Genomic DNA, 14,908 nt, shown 5'->3' with positions numbered 1-14,908 from the left:
CAGCAAAAAAAGAGTGAATGCCATTCCAGTATACATCAATAGAAGTCTAGTATTCAGATCAAAGAAAGTCACAGTTCCGCTCTATTCTGCTTTGGTCAGACCCCACCTGGAGTACTGGGAGCTACAATTTAAGAAGTATATTGACAAGCTAGAACTTGTGCAAAGGAGGATAAGATGATAAAGGATCTGAAAACCAAACCTTACAAAGAATGGTTGAAGGAGCTGGGCATGCTTAGCCTGGAAAAGAGGAGACTGAGAGGAGATATAATAGCCATCTTCAAATATCTTAAGAGCTGTTACATGGAAGATGCAGCAAGCTTGTTTTCTCCTGCTCTTGGGGGGGGGGTAGGACCCAAAGCAATGGCTTCAAGTTACAAGAATGGAAATTCCAGTTAAATGTCATGGAAAAAGTAATGATGGTAAAAGCTGTTTGACAGCGGAACAAACTCCCTCGGTAGGTAGTGCACTCTTAAGCGGACGTTGGATGGCCATCTGTCATGAACGGTTTAGTTGAGATTCCTGCATTGCAGGGGATTGGACTAGATGACCCTCTGGAAACTCCTCCAGCTCTACAATTCTATGGTTCTATGACTTCCTGGCACTCCTGCCAGTGTGTTTGCACAGCGCTGTTCTCCCTGTTGCTCCTCCCACCCTCCCTCCCCATAAGTAGCAGTGACTACACTGTGGGGAGGCCAGCTGGATACCACCACCCCATCCAACATTACCAGTAGTGATACTGGTATTATTATTAGATTTCTTACCTACCCTTCATTGTGAGATCCCATGGCAGGTTGTAATAATTTTAAAATGCAATATTAAAATCTGTTAAAATGAATGTGTTTTAATAAGCTTTTTCTTTTCTATGATAGTATTAAACATATAGTACAGTATACAAGGGACACGGGTGGCGTCTCCACCACAGAGCCTAGGACTTGCCGATCAGAAGGTCAGCGGTTTGAATCGCTGCAATGGGGTGAGCTCCCGTTGCTCGGTCCCTGCTCCTGCCAACCTAGCAGTTCGAAAGCATGTCAAAGTGCAAGTAGATAAATAGGTACCGCTCTGGCGGGAAGGTAAACGGCATTTCCGTGTGCTGCTCTGGTTTGCCAGAAGCGGCTTAGTCATGCTGGTCACATGACCCGGAAGCGGTACACCAGCTCCCTTGGCCAATAAAGCAAGATGAGCGTTGCAACCCCAGAGTTGGCCACGACTGGACCTAATGGTCAGGGGCCCCTTTACCTTACAGTATACAAGCAAACTACGCTGCCAAGCATAACATATGGTTTCATTCCAGAAACATCCCTTTGGCGGATGTCTTTTACAAGCCACTTCTTCCTAATACCTTAACTTGTAACTTGCTAATTAACTTGTAACTTGCTAATATATATTACAGTCCTGCCAAAATTAGCATGGAGCTATAAGACACTATCTATCCATAACCTACTTCACTTTCTTCAGTTGGGTCTAATCAGCTAAGGAATTTGGAAATCAAATACTGTATCTTGTAGATCTCCTTCAGCAGTCTGATATAATGTACCACATTCATCACTAAACAAAGAAACAAATCAATCAGAGCTGCTATGGGAGTGGGAGAGAAGGCAGGCAAGCATTTTATTTATTTATTTAGTCCTGCATGAAGGGCTGATAACAAGATAATATTCAACATCAGCCCAAGAGAAATGTTATCATTTCACATAAGGCAAATAAATTAAAAACTGAAAAGCATAACTGGCAGTTTTTACAGCATATCTGTGCAATGATAGCAAAAATGAGGCACTAGGACACAGAATGTCTGCTCTAGAACAGTGCATTAGGAGTACACAGAACCATAGATCTATAGGTTGTGTTTAAAATTCCCAGACAAAATTAGTTATCTACTACTTTGTCATGGACTTTATCTAATACTAGAATAACCCAGAGGAGGTCTAGCAAGGCTGGTACCAAGGCTCTTAGACTTGCTTGTACTCTCCACATTTAGCTTATTCGCCTGAAAGTGAGGAAGAAGATTCATTCGGGGAGCCCATAAAGGGTTTCTCCCTAACAGCCTTGGAAAATCTGGTGTCCATAATGAGATTATTTATTAGAGAATAGTTTGTTGGAGGAGGTGTGTGATGTTTGGTTTGTATCACATCTGGTGGACCTGTGATAAGGTGGCCACAATCTGGGAAGCAGTATTCAAAGAAATTAGATAACTGGACAAAATATAGAAAAAGGACTTGACTTTGCTTGGATTTGCTTGGATTGTTTTTGCATTCTTGCTATTGTTGTGATTAAAGGTGTAAGTCCTATATACCTCAACTGGATTTACTTCTGAGCAGACATGTCTAAGATTGCCCTAATAATTCTTAATGTTTAAATACAATTAAGAAATTACCCTTATTTATGACTGAGATACCACTAAGCTTAGGGTTTTTTTAACCTTGGTGTTATGGACTACTTTTGTGATCTTACACAGGATTTTCACTTCTTTTTTTTCCAAAACAGCGAATTTCAATAATTCATGCATCCCCCATTAGTCAGACTTGTCTGGACTACTGAACCCTACTAAGTACAGTAGTAAATGCTTCGCTGGTATTACAGTGAAAATTTGAGATATACTGTTACTATGGCAATAGCAACTTGCAGAATTCAAGGTTGTTGAGTGTTATGTTAAAAGAAGGAGATCCAGTTGAGAAAAACACAACATTCGGGGTAAGAAGAGAGTGGGAAGAGGGAGTGGGATAGTGAAACATATTCCTTTATAAAGTGTATGTGTGGGGTTTTGTGTCTGCGTCAACTGAGTAGCTTCTCTTTCTATTCACTTATTACACTTCCTTGACAGTGAGAGGGATGGGGGGAGAGTTAGTTGTCTTTAGTTGGTTACAGTGAGGTTTGTTTGCATGTATGAGGGGGATATTGTTCGGTCCAGTTAGCCATAGTGATTCGTTACATTCGTATGCAGTTGGTGGTTTTCATTGAAGCAAAATCCTTACCACAGGAAATATAATTTTTTAAAAAATAATTTCTCCACATAGGCCTATGTGATTCCAGCTTTCCTCCAGAGCAGACTGCCCAGTCTTTCAGCTAAACTTTATGATGCAATGTGTTTGCTCCAATTTCTTGGGCAGGGATTCTATCTTATGTCAGACATTCTTAAATATTCAGTGTCTATTAAGCAATGTGAATGAATGGATTCACAAAAACGAAACTGTGGCCTTGGGGAAGAACCCTCAGGGAAAGTAACAAAAAAACTTACCATATTATCTGCAGTTCTCCCCTGAAATTTCTCCAATGTATTCTCAAGCAACTGCAACCCATCTTGGAAAATGATGCCTCCATTGGGCCTTGGTATGCACACCTGTCTTTCTCCTAGGCAGACCCTCAAGTTGAAATGACTACTTGCCACCAGCAATGGACCATCAAAAATGAAGCAAAGGGAACCAAACCCAGAAACAACCCCCAGTGCAAATTATTTCCCCATAACAATGCTATATTATTGGACCAGATAACACTAGAATTACTTTTGGATGCTTTTTCAGCTGCAGGGTCCTCTAACGTGATCTACAACAATGGTCTTCTGCTGCTTACATAAGCCAAACTGAATTATAAATTGCATAGATAATCTGATATGATTGCCCTCAGTTACGACTGGAACAAGTTTCTCACAAGAGGCAGACATTCTTCTCCATCAGGTGTTAAGATTGTTGTGTTGTGAGTGTTTGCTTTAAGCAAAATGAGGCAACCAATAGTCTTGGGCTGCAATGGGGACACCTAGTTGGTTTAGGGGCTAGTTGGGAGTGGTTACCCTAACTATCATTGCTTTTGCCTTTGGACAAAGAAAAGTCAAGTGACATACTGACTTATTTGACTTTGCTATATTCCATTAATTTGATTGTGGTTCCAGCTCAAGTTTTGTTCATTAGGGCTGCCCATCTCATTAGTAAACAGCAGGAAAGCCCTAATGCTAGTGAATGCCTTGGAAGTGATCTTTGACTTCCTTTTTGCTTCTCAGATCAGGAGAAGCCAGCTGTGACCTACAGATAATGAGCTTGGCCTTTCAAAAGAGGGGCATGCTGACAGCCCAATGGCTCTGCAACATTACACAGTAGAGGGACTATACAGAAGTTTATAAAATGAGCAGCTATTAAGTATACTTTCAGATACTTTGTGAGCTAGAAAATAATTAATGGAGCTAAAGGGTTGGCTGGGATTGGCTTTGCAACTGAATTAATGTTCTGCATTAATTTAGCTGTTAGAGAGAACACACATCTAGCTGTGCTGGGAGCAAGAAAATGAAAGTTTGAAACCTAATTGTAATAGCTGAGGCATCAAAAACTAGTAAAACAATTATTTCCTGTCATTCCTCCCCCTCTCATCTTCTCCAACATCTTTTCATGGTCTATGGAGTCTCTATCGCCTATAGAGGTGGGTAACCACTCACCATTGCCGGAAGGAAGGAATTTGATACATCACCAAAAAAAGGCAAATATTTTCACACCAAAAAATGTATAGATGCAAAGTTAAAAAATAATTGCTATAATTTACTAGAAATACAATGTATCTTGCCATAGTGAAGAAGATTTTAAGTAGGCAGCCTGTGTGCCTGTTCAGTCTGCCATCCAAGTGCTCTGTTCAAGGCCCCCCTCTCCCTTCTCATGTTTCTTTATCTTTAATTTAGATTTAAACCAGACAACACACTTTTTTTTGTTTAGGCTCACTACAAATTTTGTATGGTGGTTTCCAGAGGGGAATGCTTGGGGAATGTTCTTCAGGCCCATAGTACCCCAGATCAGATGGGCGGTTGCTTGCTCTTGATGGCGTTACACTCCCTTTGAAGGAATGGGTATATAGCTTGGGGCTTCTTCTGGATGTTTTGGTGCCGCTTGAGGCTTAGATGGCCTCAGTAGTGCAGACTGCCTCCCATCAACATCAGCTGGTGGCCTCTGTCTGGACAGGGATAGCCTAACATCTGTTCCTATGCTCTGAAACTGTTGTAACAGAGACATGCAGAGGGTGAGAAGAGAAGTGGGGTTACAATAGCGCTAATATAGCTGAGTAAGTCATCCAGTAAGTTTACAAGGTTTAGCTGTGGCTGCTTTGTTTCCCCCCCCCACACACACACAAAATGGCCACCACAAATCCTACACACTGCCTCTCAATTTGCACCAAAGAAAAATGTGACCTTGTTCTCGCCTCCCAGCCTAAGTTCAACACATGCAGACCCAAGTGCTCAGCAGACTTTTCTGAAGATGCCTTATTCTTCCACTTTAAAATTTGTTTGTTCGTGTTTGTGTGTGCGTGTGTTTAAAAACCCTTTTTCTTTTGGTTGGAATGAGACACACTGCTGCTATGCTTAAAAAGTATGGTGTTTTCCTACACACACGCAGAGTTTTCTACAGGTAGCTCTCAAATGCCTTCACTGTACTCTTCTCTTATAAATCCGAGGTAATTTTAATTGTAGAATCACAGAAATGTAGAGTTGAAAAGGGTTCCCGAGGGTCATCTAGTCCAACCCCCTGCAGTGCAGGCATCTCGACGCGCAGTCACCCATCCAATTTGAAATCAACCCTGCTTAGCAAATGTGGCAGCAGTTTTATTGCTGCTTTGTAATGTTTTAAAATACAGCTATGACTTTTTAATGTTCTTTTATCGTTTTATCTTTTTGCAAACCCGCTTTGAGCGTTTGTTTTTGTTTTGTTTTACAATCAAGCGGCGTGCACATTTTACAAAATTACTAAGGAGAATGCCTTCCTGCAACGTAGCCCGCAAGCGATATTCCACGCGCGACTCTCAACTCAAGTCTTTGGATCTTTCTTCCACTGACGCTTCCGGCGTCCATCTCCAGCTTGTCCTTCATTGGTGGTTTGGCCATTCATTGAACGAAGCCTTGCGCACAGCTGACCAATCCTAAGAGAGCAGGGCGGGGAAAAGAGTAGGGTTAAAAGAAAAAGCCCCGGTCGTATTGACTCTTCAGGTTGACCCTTAGAGGCGAAGCATGGACGTGAGTGGAGGGCTGGAGAACTTCCCCGTGGCTGTGTGGCCGCGGCTGGAGGAGCCGCCGGTGTTCCAGGTGAGAGCGGCGACCGTTGAAACGGAAGGCGGGGGACTGAGAGGGCGAAGCCAGTTACAGTAGCTGTGCGAAAGCGGGGAGGGGGCGGGGGGCATTTCTCTCTCTCTCTCGCAAAGGTCGCTGGGAATTGTAGTTCTTTCCTGGTCTGCCACTTACCTCTGGTAAGGAGAATTTCCCCAGGTCTCTCAATACAGAGGTGGAGAACCGTTGGTCCTTCTAACTGCTGTTCCTTCGGGGGGAGAGTTCACAGCGGATTAAATGATGAGGGTAGCCGAGCTGTGTATGCCACACTGAGTTCCTTTGGCGAAAAGGGGGGGTATATTATTATTATTATTATTATTATTATTATTATTATTAGTTTTTTTTCTTTAAAAAAATGTTTAGGGCTATGCTTCCCCCCCCCAGAAAGAAAGCACTGATTATTATTATTCACTTACACAAATGTACTCGGAAGTGTTGCATAGGAATGGGCTGCGCATGTACGGGTGTTGTACCTGCAAAGTTTGGGACGGAAGCCCACGTAATATATCACCCATCACTGCAAGAATAGTTCCGTGCAATTTCATTTAATCGGTTTATTGCATTTGCATGCCCTCTTTTCCCCAGCTCCAAAGGAGCACCAGGTGGCACACGTGGCTCTTGTGCTCTCCCACCCACCCTCCCCATTTAATCCCCCACAACCTTGCAACGTGAAACAAAATAATAATAATAATAAATAATTACAGACTTTGCTTTAATAATAATAATAATAATAATTAATAAATAATTACAGACTTAAATAATTACAGACTTCGCTAACCCAGAAATAGTACCTCAGGTTAAGAACTTTGCTTCAGGATGAGAACAGAAATCGTGCGGCGGTGGCAGCAGGAGGCCCCATTAGCTAAAGTGGTGCTTCAGGTTAAGATCAGTTTCAGGTTAAGAACGGACCTCCAGAATGAATTAAGTTCTTAACCTGAGGTACCACTGTATTGCAATCTCCCCTGTCTTTTGAAAGTATAGATGCCATTGTCTTCTGGCAGGTCTCCTATTACTTTATTTTTTTTCCAAAAGATTTTTACTAAGGTTTCAACAGATTTTATAATAACAAACAAGACAAAACAACACAACAACAAGCAATAAACGGTAAAAAACACAAAAACCAAACAAAAATATATAAGTTCAACTCTTAATTTCATATAACTTACTTTCCTGACTTCCTCACATCTCCCTTTTCTATATTCAACTTTCCAATTTAGTTTCAGCAAATTCTTCCTCTATTTTGACTAATTTTAATATTACTTAATTTCTTTTAAATTAACCATTCCCACTGCTGTCCACTTATCTTCTAGTCCCCCATCATTTGATTAATTTAGCTGTGTTTCTTTACTTGTTACTCATAAAACATCTTTGCACATTCCTTTCAGCTTTGTCACTAATGCCACATTATCTCACTATCCTGCATCACTTTAACATTCAAGTAATTTACAATGTTTTTGCAGATAATCTTTAAATTTCTTCCATTCTTCTTCTGTTTGTTTTTCTCCCATGTCTCGGATTCTGCCAGTCATTTCTGCCAGTTCCATGTAGTCTATCAATTGCATCTGCCATTCTTCCAAGGTGGGCAAATCTTGTGTCTTCCAATGCTTTGCGATAAGTATTCTTGCTGCTGTTGTTGCATACATAAAAAAGGTTCTATCCTTCTTTAACACCTTCTGGCCAACAATGCCCAAGACGAAGGCCTCTGGTTTCTTAAGGATACTTAAATACCTGTTTCAGTTCATTATAGATCATTTCCCAGAAAGCCTTTACCTTTGGGCACGTCCACCAGAGGTGAAAGAATGTTCCCTCAGTTTCCTTACATTTCCAACACTTATTGTCAGGCAAATGATATGTCTTTGCAAGCTTGACTGGTGTCATGTACCAAGGTCTCCTATTACTTTAATCCTCCTTTTAAGGCAGGAGTTCAAAAGTTGAAGGTATTTGCACTGCTATTACCTCCAGTTCAATTTCTAGCTGTTGTGCGGATGCTTAAGCCACTGGAACCCTTCCAGACACCAGCCCATCATTACGTGGAAAAGCAGGCAAGTTTCCTTTGCTTCCTCCAGTGAGTGCTAAATGACCCTGCACTATCAGTTACATCCATGAGATGTCACTCTTATCTTTGGCAAAACCGTTCCATCTTATTGCTTAAATTATTAGTGTTCTTTGAAAACATAATTCACAGGCAAATGTTTAGATTTCCTGTTGCTGTTTGATATGTGTTGTTTGTATGAATGCAGACCTTATTATAACTTGATTTAAAAAGGGTTGCAATGACATGTTTTTCCAATACGTGTGTACACTGTGTACCAAATAAAAGTATTCTTACATCGGTCATCAACATGAGCTGCTACAAAAAGTGGGTGAACTTTTGAAATGTATTCTCATTGAAATATAGTTTGAAATTACATAATCTTAAATTTTGGAATAGACATGATACATCAGAAATTTATTCCTCCCAGTCAATTTGTAGTGAAAAATCATTGCAAATTTAAATTTGGATTAAATATGGCAGGGAAAGGGGAAAAGAATAAGAGACTTATGGAAATATTTTACTTTTCAACATCAACACAATCCCTTCCAGAATATGTGTCATCTATTTCAGGGATGGGGAAACGATGGCCCAGTTCTCTGAACTGTTAAGGTCATAGTGAATATGAATCTGCGGTATTAGCTACCCCAACTACACTCAGCTTTCCTTTGTCTCTGAAAATGAAACCTAAGAGGATATGATCACTTCCTCCCAAGGTTCCCAGTACTTACACTTCGTCAATCAACTCCTCCCTGTGGGTGAGCACCAGGTCCAAGCTAGATGATCCCATTGTTGCTTCTTCCACCTTCTGGGAAATGAAACTAGCAAAGCTGTGATAAATCAGTATGTACATTATCACAGTCACGTATTGATGAAAATTAAATAGGAAATGCATTAAACTTTAACCATCTCCTTTCTGTATTCTGTCATGTAGAAATAAAGCAAACTTTATTTCACATTCTTCTAATGTTCTTAAAGGATCCATTTGCCATCCCAAACACGCTGAATCATGGCTGGTCCCTTCAGATAAAATTAGAAGCATGAGATTTGTGTGGGCTTGGCAGTGTAATTTTATCCTTGCTTTGGCTAATGAGCTACTTTAAGGGAATTAAATTATTAGTGCATCCTCAGCCATTCAATGTGGACTAGCACCTGCGTTGTAAAAATAGATCTCTGCAGATATCCTCTAGGGAGCAAGGCAAAATCAAAAATGCAAATGCAGAAAAGCATTTAGTTGTGTATGCTTGTAAACATCAGGATGTTTACATTTCATATGTTGATGTGCATTTCAGCAAACATACTGACAACCTTGAATGGAGAATTCAGCTGTACTGTATATGTATTTACCCAAAAGTAAGTCCTGTTGAGCTCAGTGGTGCTTTCTTCTCAGTAGACATGTATAGGAGTATGCACTATTTGTATCATATGCTATGGCTGGTTTTTTTAATGTAGAAGACACTACACAATGATCCGTTTTCTTTTGCAGTACAGCCCAGATCATGTGGCTGGAGAGGGAGGAGGACCAGACCCATCTGAAGTCTCCCTTAATGGCTGCAGCTGTCACTCCTCTTCCTGTCTTGCCTCCATGTGTTCCTGCCTTCATTATGGGGAAAACTATAACAATCAGTGCATTAACTGTGAAGGAAATGAACTGGATTTTTCTAAGCCTGTTTTTGAATGCAACACTATGTGCCATTGTGGAGAGTTGTGCCAAAACAGGGTGATTCAAAGGGGCTTGCAATTCCGGCTTGAAGTCTTCAAGACTGCCAAGAAAGGATGGGGTCTCCGCAATCTGGAGTTTATACCTAAAGGAAGATTTGTTTGTGAATACGCTGGGGAAATACTCAGCTTCGGAGAAGCATGTAGAAGGATACAATTGCAGACATCAAGCGATTCAAATTACATTATAGCAGTAAGAGAACACTTCTGCGACAGACAGATAATTGAGACATTTGTGGATCCTACTTACATTGGTAATGTTGGTAGGTTCCTGAACCATTCCTGTGAACCAAACCTCTTTATGGTCCCTGTACGAGTAGACTCAATGGTACCTAAATTGGCACTTTTCGCCAACCGTGATATTTGTGCCAATGAAGAACTTTCATATGATTATTCAGGTAGATACCATAATTCCTCACCTGAGAAAGATCAAGAAGAGCTGCAGCAAGTGGAAGTATCTAAGAAACCCTGTTACTGTGGGGCCAAATTATGTGCAAATTTTTTGCCTTATGATAGTTCATTATTCCACAAAGATGACCTAAGAAGCCGTGCTGTAGAAACACTCTGAGAATAGAACCAGTAGTATGTAATGATGTGTGTGTGTGTATGTGTAATTATATATATATATATATATAATCAATTACATTGCAAAAATACTAATGCCCTATTCTGGTATGAGGGATCAGTGCATGGAATCAGCATTCCACACAGGTAGATGATGGTGTGTTTCCCTATCTAACATTGCAATGCTGGTTGAAGTAGCTGGATATACCTTTTGATGCACATGGAACATGTGACTTCCCAGGCCACTACTAGCTGTCACATTTGACTAATTGCACTCAGCCAAAGCTGGATCAAGGCCTCTCTTCCTGAAATAATCCTTTGGGGACTTAATGAACTTTCAAAATATATTGCTGTGGAATGAATGACTCACCATATTTATATCCAGAACCTAAACCTAGAAATGGGACATGATGATTTCATTGAAACTTGCTTTTGTGTACATGTGATTAGCAGTACATACGTATAACCAGTAATTTTCTGGTCTTGGATTGTACAGCAATAAGTTTTATTCCCCTTCTGTATCTTGTTCTAGTCATAAAATGATAATGCATGGCTCTCCATAGGTTGCTGGACTGCAACTCCCATGATCCCTGAACATTGACCATGCTCTCTGGGGCTTATGAGTCCGACAATATATGGATGACCACAGGTTTCCAACCCCTTTGGTTAAAACATTAGGGACATAACAAATGAATGCCAGTGTGACTAGATTCCTCATCAGACCTAAAATCTATCAATATATAAAAAAATTATGAAACAGTCTGTGTATACTATTAACCGCTTAACATAAGCTGCTGTCTCATATACCTTTGTAATCTGTCTGGGGTTATCACCAGGCCCTTTCCCTAGGGGTGACTTGGTAATCTCAAATGACTGTCTAATAGGCAGTCCACTGAGTTCACACCCATCATAATATCTAAACTAAGTTACCACTATCACTACCTCCTTTAAATATCCTTTACTTTGTTGATAAAAGCATGGATGTGGGTTGAGATTTATTAGCCATCCAGACCAGAAGGCATCAAGTATATGAGCCAGGTATTTTATTTTATTTAGGCAACAAAAGCAACACTGAACATAAACAAGTGAGAATGTGCAGCCATTCAGTAAAGAAGAGGAAATAATTCTACCCAATAAACTGGCACAATATATGACTCTCCACTCACCATCTTGCTCATCAACTTTTCCCCCTGCCCCTTTTTACTGACTTGTTTAACTGTCCTCAACAGATATTCTCCACTGATCACATTTTCTGAGTCTTCCGACCATTCCATCTTGCTCTCTTTGTTGCACTTCTACAGTCCTGTTTTCAGAAACACATACTGCCCTTGCCTTGCCTTACCTTGTCTCTGTTGCAGTCAAGTAACATAAATTATACCTAGAGATTATTCTAATAACTCATTCAGTGGGGACTGGAGGCAGAGCTCTGCTTCTGTCTTGGCCATTTTCCTGCCTTCTTTGAATCTCACATTCCTTTCCCAGAATGGAAATGTGTCAATCAGTGCCCCAAACTTGCATACCAGTAGAACTAATACCCTGATACTGGTGTTGAATACACAAGAATGTATATTATTATGATTAAAAATGGTTTCCCACCCTTTCAATTTCGGCTCTCTCTAAGCAGAGAAAGGAAATCACTGTAAGCAATAGCACTGCTGCACAGTTATTTTTAGGAAGTGAAATATTCAGTCTCGTCCCATATATATATATATATATATGAATGAAACCTTATTTCTGTGATCATTCAAGTCTGCCTTCAATAAAAGCCAAGGGGCCTGTTTTCTTCTTTTGTGAATTTTTCAATCTGACTTGGAAGCAGCAACAAGCTGAATGTGCCCCTGTCTTGCTAAATGCAAGGAGCTTCTTTTAATTAGATTCAGAAGCAATACAAACACAAGTGAGTGAGAAGATTAAAGATTTTATTCTAAACAGCAAACATTACCAAGCAAGCACTTCAATCTGCCACTGGGAAGCCCTCAAGAAGTGGCAAAGTGACCCCCCCAGGTAGCCTTCAGTTTTCTCACGACCCTCTGGCCATCAGTTCATGCACGAGCTTCTCAGAACTATGCCCCAAAACCATCCAATTTATAGATAGCTAACTTGTTAGCCTACATGCCTTGCCTGACTAGCTAGTGCAGATTATTAATTAGCTAGCCCCCTCTTCCAATACCGCATGTTCTTCCAAACAATGTCTAACATCAGAGAAGGTACCCTGTATTATCACTTCTTCCTTCCACCAGATTATACATTAAAGGCTGATCTCAGCCACCAAATAACTTTAACAAGAGATAGGGGACGTAAACAGAGGCAGGAAGAGATGACCATGTCAGATCATTAAACTCAAAATACAAATATATTTGTATACACCCCCATCCATATAGCCATCTGTTAGCACGTCTAGTTATTCCTGAGATGGAGATACGGTTTATTATAAGGCATTAAAAAAGGAATGAATAAAATATTATACTGTGATGATGCCCATGTTTAAACCATCTGTGTTTCAAGCCTTAAAGACATGAGCCCTGCTGGATCAGACCAAAGGCCTCCCTCATCTAGTATTCTGGTTCCCACAAAGGACAAACAAATGTCACTGGGAAGCCCACAAGCAGGACACTGGGATGATAGCTCTCTTCCACTGTTTCCCCCAGAAACTGTTAGGAACATTATACTGAGTCAGGCCCTTTCTCCACCTGGCTCTGTATTGTCTGCACTGACTGGCAGCAGTTCTTCAGGGTTACAAATAGGAAATCTCTCAGCTCTACATGGAGATGCTGTGGATTGAAATTAGAGCCATTCCTCAAGTAAAGCAGATGCACTGCCTATGAGCTATGGTAGGGTTACCAGACGTCCCCGTTTCTCGGGGACAGTCCCCGGATTTCATCTAATGTTCCCGGGGAAAGTGGCAGCGGCAGCCTCAGCAGCCCGGAACCAGTTGGCTCTGGCTAGCTTCAGGAGCTGCCCACTACCGTGTTGCCCGCCATTTTGCCTCGCTGGAAGTCCCCATATGATGTGTTGCACACAAGACACATAGGGAGACTCTGAGTAGGGGCTGAAGACACGGTGCTGGGTGCCGTTGGCGGGGTCGTTGAGCTGGGTGTGCCCCTGCAACTTGGCGCTCAGCTCACTGTCGGCACCGCTTCCCAAGGCTTGGGCTCCGGTTCAGCCTCAGTGCTTGGGCAGCTGCAGCTGCTGCTCAGCTTCACCATTGTGCTCCTCGACTTGCAAGTGGTGGCTCAGCTTGTTGGCGGATGAGAGGTGAGCAGGATAAGAGCTGATCCAGCCCAAGCGCGCCTCCTCCCCCTCACTTGCTGCTGGCTCTGCCCCGGACCCGCTGACTGGGCATGCCACGGCACGGATGGGCGGCCGCTGGACGATGCCTGTGCAGGAGATGCCCAGACAGACAGGCAGGGCAGCAGCAGGAGGAGGGGGTTCTGCTAATGCTTACTCCCAAGTAAGTCTGTAGGGGATTGCAGTGCAAGGAGGGAGGGAGAGGGGAAGCACGGCTAGTGCTCCAAGAAAGGCTGGGGCCGCGCAACAGAGGAGACCACAGAAGATAAGATATTATTTCTCTATTTTTTAAATAACCTTTTCCCTCTTTTAAAAACATGTTGATTGATTAATTGCGTCCCTGGATTCATTGAAATAAATCTGGTAACCTTAAGCTATGGCCCTTACCTGCCAAGAGCCATGCTAATCCTTGCAATGACAAGCATCATAACTAGCTTGGCATCTATCTGACTTTGTAAGATAAGTCTGAACTGCCCCCTTGATCGCATCTCTGCTGCAAAAGCTTGGGTGGGGATATGAGCTTGCCAACCACCCACTTTTACCACCAGGCTGACTCCTGAAGCAAAGCACTCCCACACCAGCAATTCATAACAGCTTCATTACCGCAAAAGACCTCGTGTTTCGGTGGATGGAAGGGAAGGTGGAGGTGGGCAGGGGAATCTCATTTTCATCGCAACTCCATATTGTTATATTTTTTTAGCTGGGAAAATACAGTTCCTCAGCAGCCGAGTTCTGCTCTGGATCAGCTGTGCATTCTAGTTAGTAAAGGAAAGTTCAATAGTCGTTAACTCCATGCTTATACAGAGGAAACAAGGAACAAATGGGGGGGGGGGGGTTGGAGAAAAGAGAGAAGTTTGTTCTCTTTGAGGATAATGAGTGTTGCTCTCATTTCCGGTCTGCCTGTGACAGGTTTACCCAGTACACTTTTTTTTTTGCAAGACAAGTTTGGGAAACCAACTGGGTCACAGTGGACAGATGAAGATTAGCTAATCTTATCATAACATAACTGCAACCATTGCCTTTTGAGGCGCCACGTAAGCAGTCTGAAATTCAGTGCCCTGTCAGACATTTCCCTTTTTGTTTTATACACCGACATGTGTCCATTGTATTACTTTAAGTATTAACCACTTTTGGGGAGGGACCACTTCCCCCTTTAAAAATGAACGTTCACTTACAATGTAACACTTCAAACTTTTCCTCTTCCCTTTTTGTGTCAAAATCCACAAGCACAAACAGCT

General features: G+C 41.7%; 2 protein-coding genes and 1 long non-coding RNA gene across 6 annotated transcripts in view; 1 reads left to right on the top strand and 2 right to left on the bottom strand.

Moving 5' to 3' along the window:
• Positions 1-5,635: 5,635 nt before the first annotated feature.
• Positions 5,636-9,385, bottom strand: LOC310838161. Its single transcript, XR_014560746.1, has 3 exons — positions 8,831-9,385; positions 6,203-6,344; positions 5,636-5,883 (listed from the first exon to the last, which is right to left on the bottom strand). It is a non-coding gene; the product is annotated as an uncharacterized lncRNA (long non-coding RNA).
• LOC310837905 (histone-lysine N-methyltransferase SETMAR) lies at positions 5,904-11,536 on the top strand. Of its 4 annotated transcripts, none has more exons than XM_083725129.1 (4): positions 6,149-6,162; positions 8,030-8,132; positions 9,392-9,452; positions 9,586-11,536. In XM_083725129.1, exons 2-4 carry the CDS (start codon positions 8,053-8,055, stop codon positions 10,384-10,386), a joined length of 942 nt encoding a protein of 313 aa, XP_083581255.1. In that variant the 5' UTR covers positions 6,149-6,162; positions 8,030-8,052; the 3' UTR covers positions 10,387-11,536. The 4 variants fall into 4 exon arrangements, with proteins under 4 accessions (XP_083581256.1, XP_083581257.1, XP_083581255.1 ...); XM_083725128.1 differs by lacking the exon at positions 6,149-6,162 and adding an exon at positions 6,839-7,068 and having other exon boundaries at positions 7,954-8,132; XM_083725130.1 differs by lacking the exons at positions 6,149-6,162; positions 8,030-8,132; positions 9,392-9,452 and adding an exon at positions 5,904-6,046.
• Positions 11,537-13,934: 2,398 nt separating this feature from the next.
• The window catches only part of SUMF1 (sulfatase modifying factor 1), a 72,753-nt gene continuing 71,779 nt past the window's right edge, over positions 13,935-14,908 (bottom strand). Inside the window, exon 9 of the mRNA XM_083725000.1 lies at positions 13,935-14,465. Within this exon, the coding sequence (XP_083581126.1) occupies positions 14,445-14,465 (21 nt within the window). The 3' untranslated portion in view covers positions 13,935-14,444. The remainder of the gene's footprint in view (positions 14,466-14,908) is intronic.

The sequence above is a fragment of the Podarcis gaigeae genome (genome assembly GCF_964106915.1).
Source record: "Podarcis gaigeae genome assembly, chromosome: 2".
NCBI lineage: Eukaryota > Metazoa > Chordata > Lepidosauria > Squamata > Lacertidae > Podarcis > Podarcis gaigeae.
Note: the sequence above shows the minus strand (reverse complement) of the source record. Positions and strands in the feature narration are given on the sequence as shown.

What these genes read in the sequence shown, in the direction of transcription:
- LOC310837905 (XM_083725129.1), top strand. Translation starts at nt 8,053, where the DNA reads ATGCTTAAGCCACTGGAACCCTTCCAGACACCAGCCCATCATTACGTG. An exon ending in AGTTTCCTTTGCTTCCTCCA is followed by an intron (nt 8,133 to 9,391) that starts GTGAGTGCTAAA and finishes TGTGCATTTCAG; the next exon opens with CAAACATACTGACAACCTTG. An exon ending in GTATATGTATTTACCCAAAA is followed by an intron (nt 9,453 to 9,585) that starts GTAAGTCCTGTT and finishes TTTCTTTTGCAG; the next exon opens with TACAGCCCAGATCATGTGGC.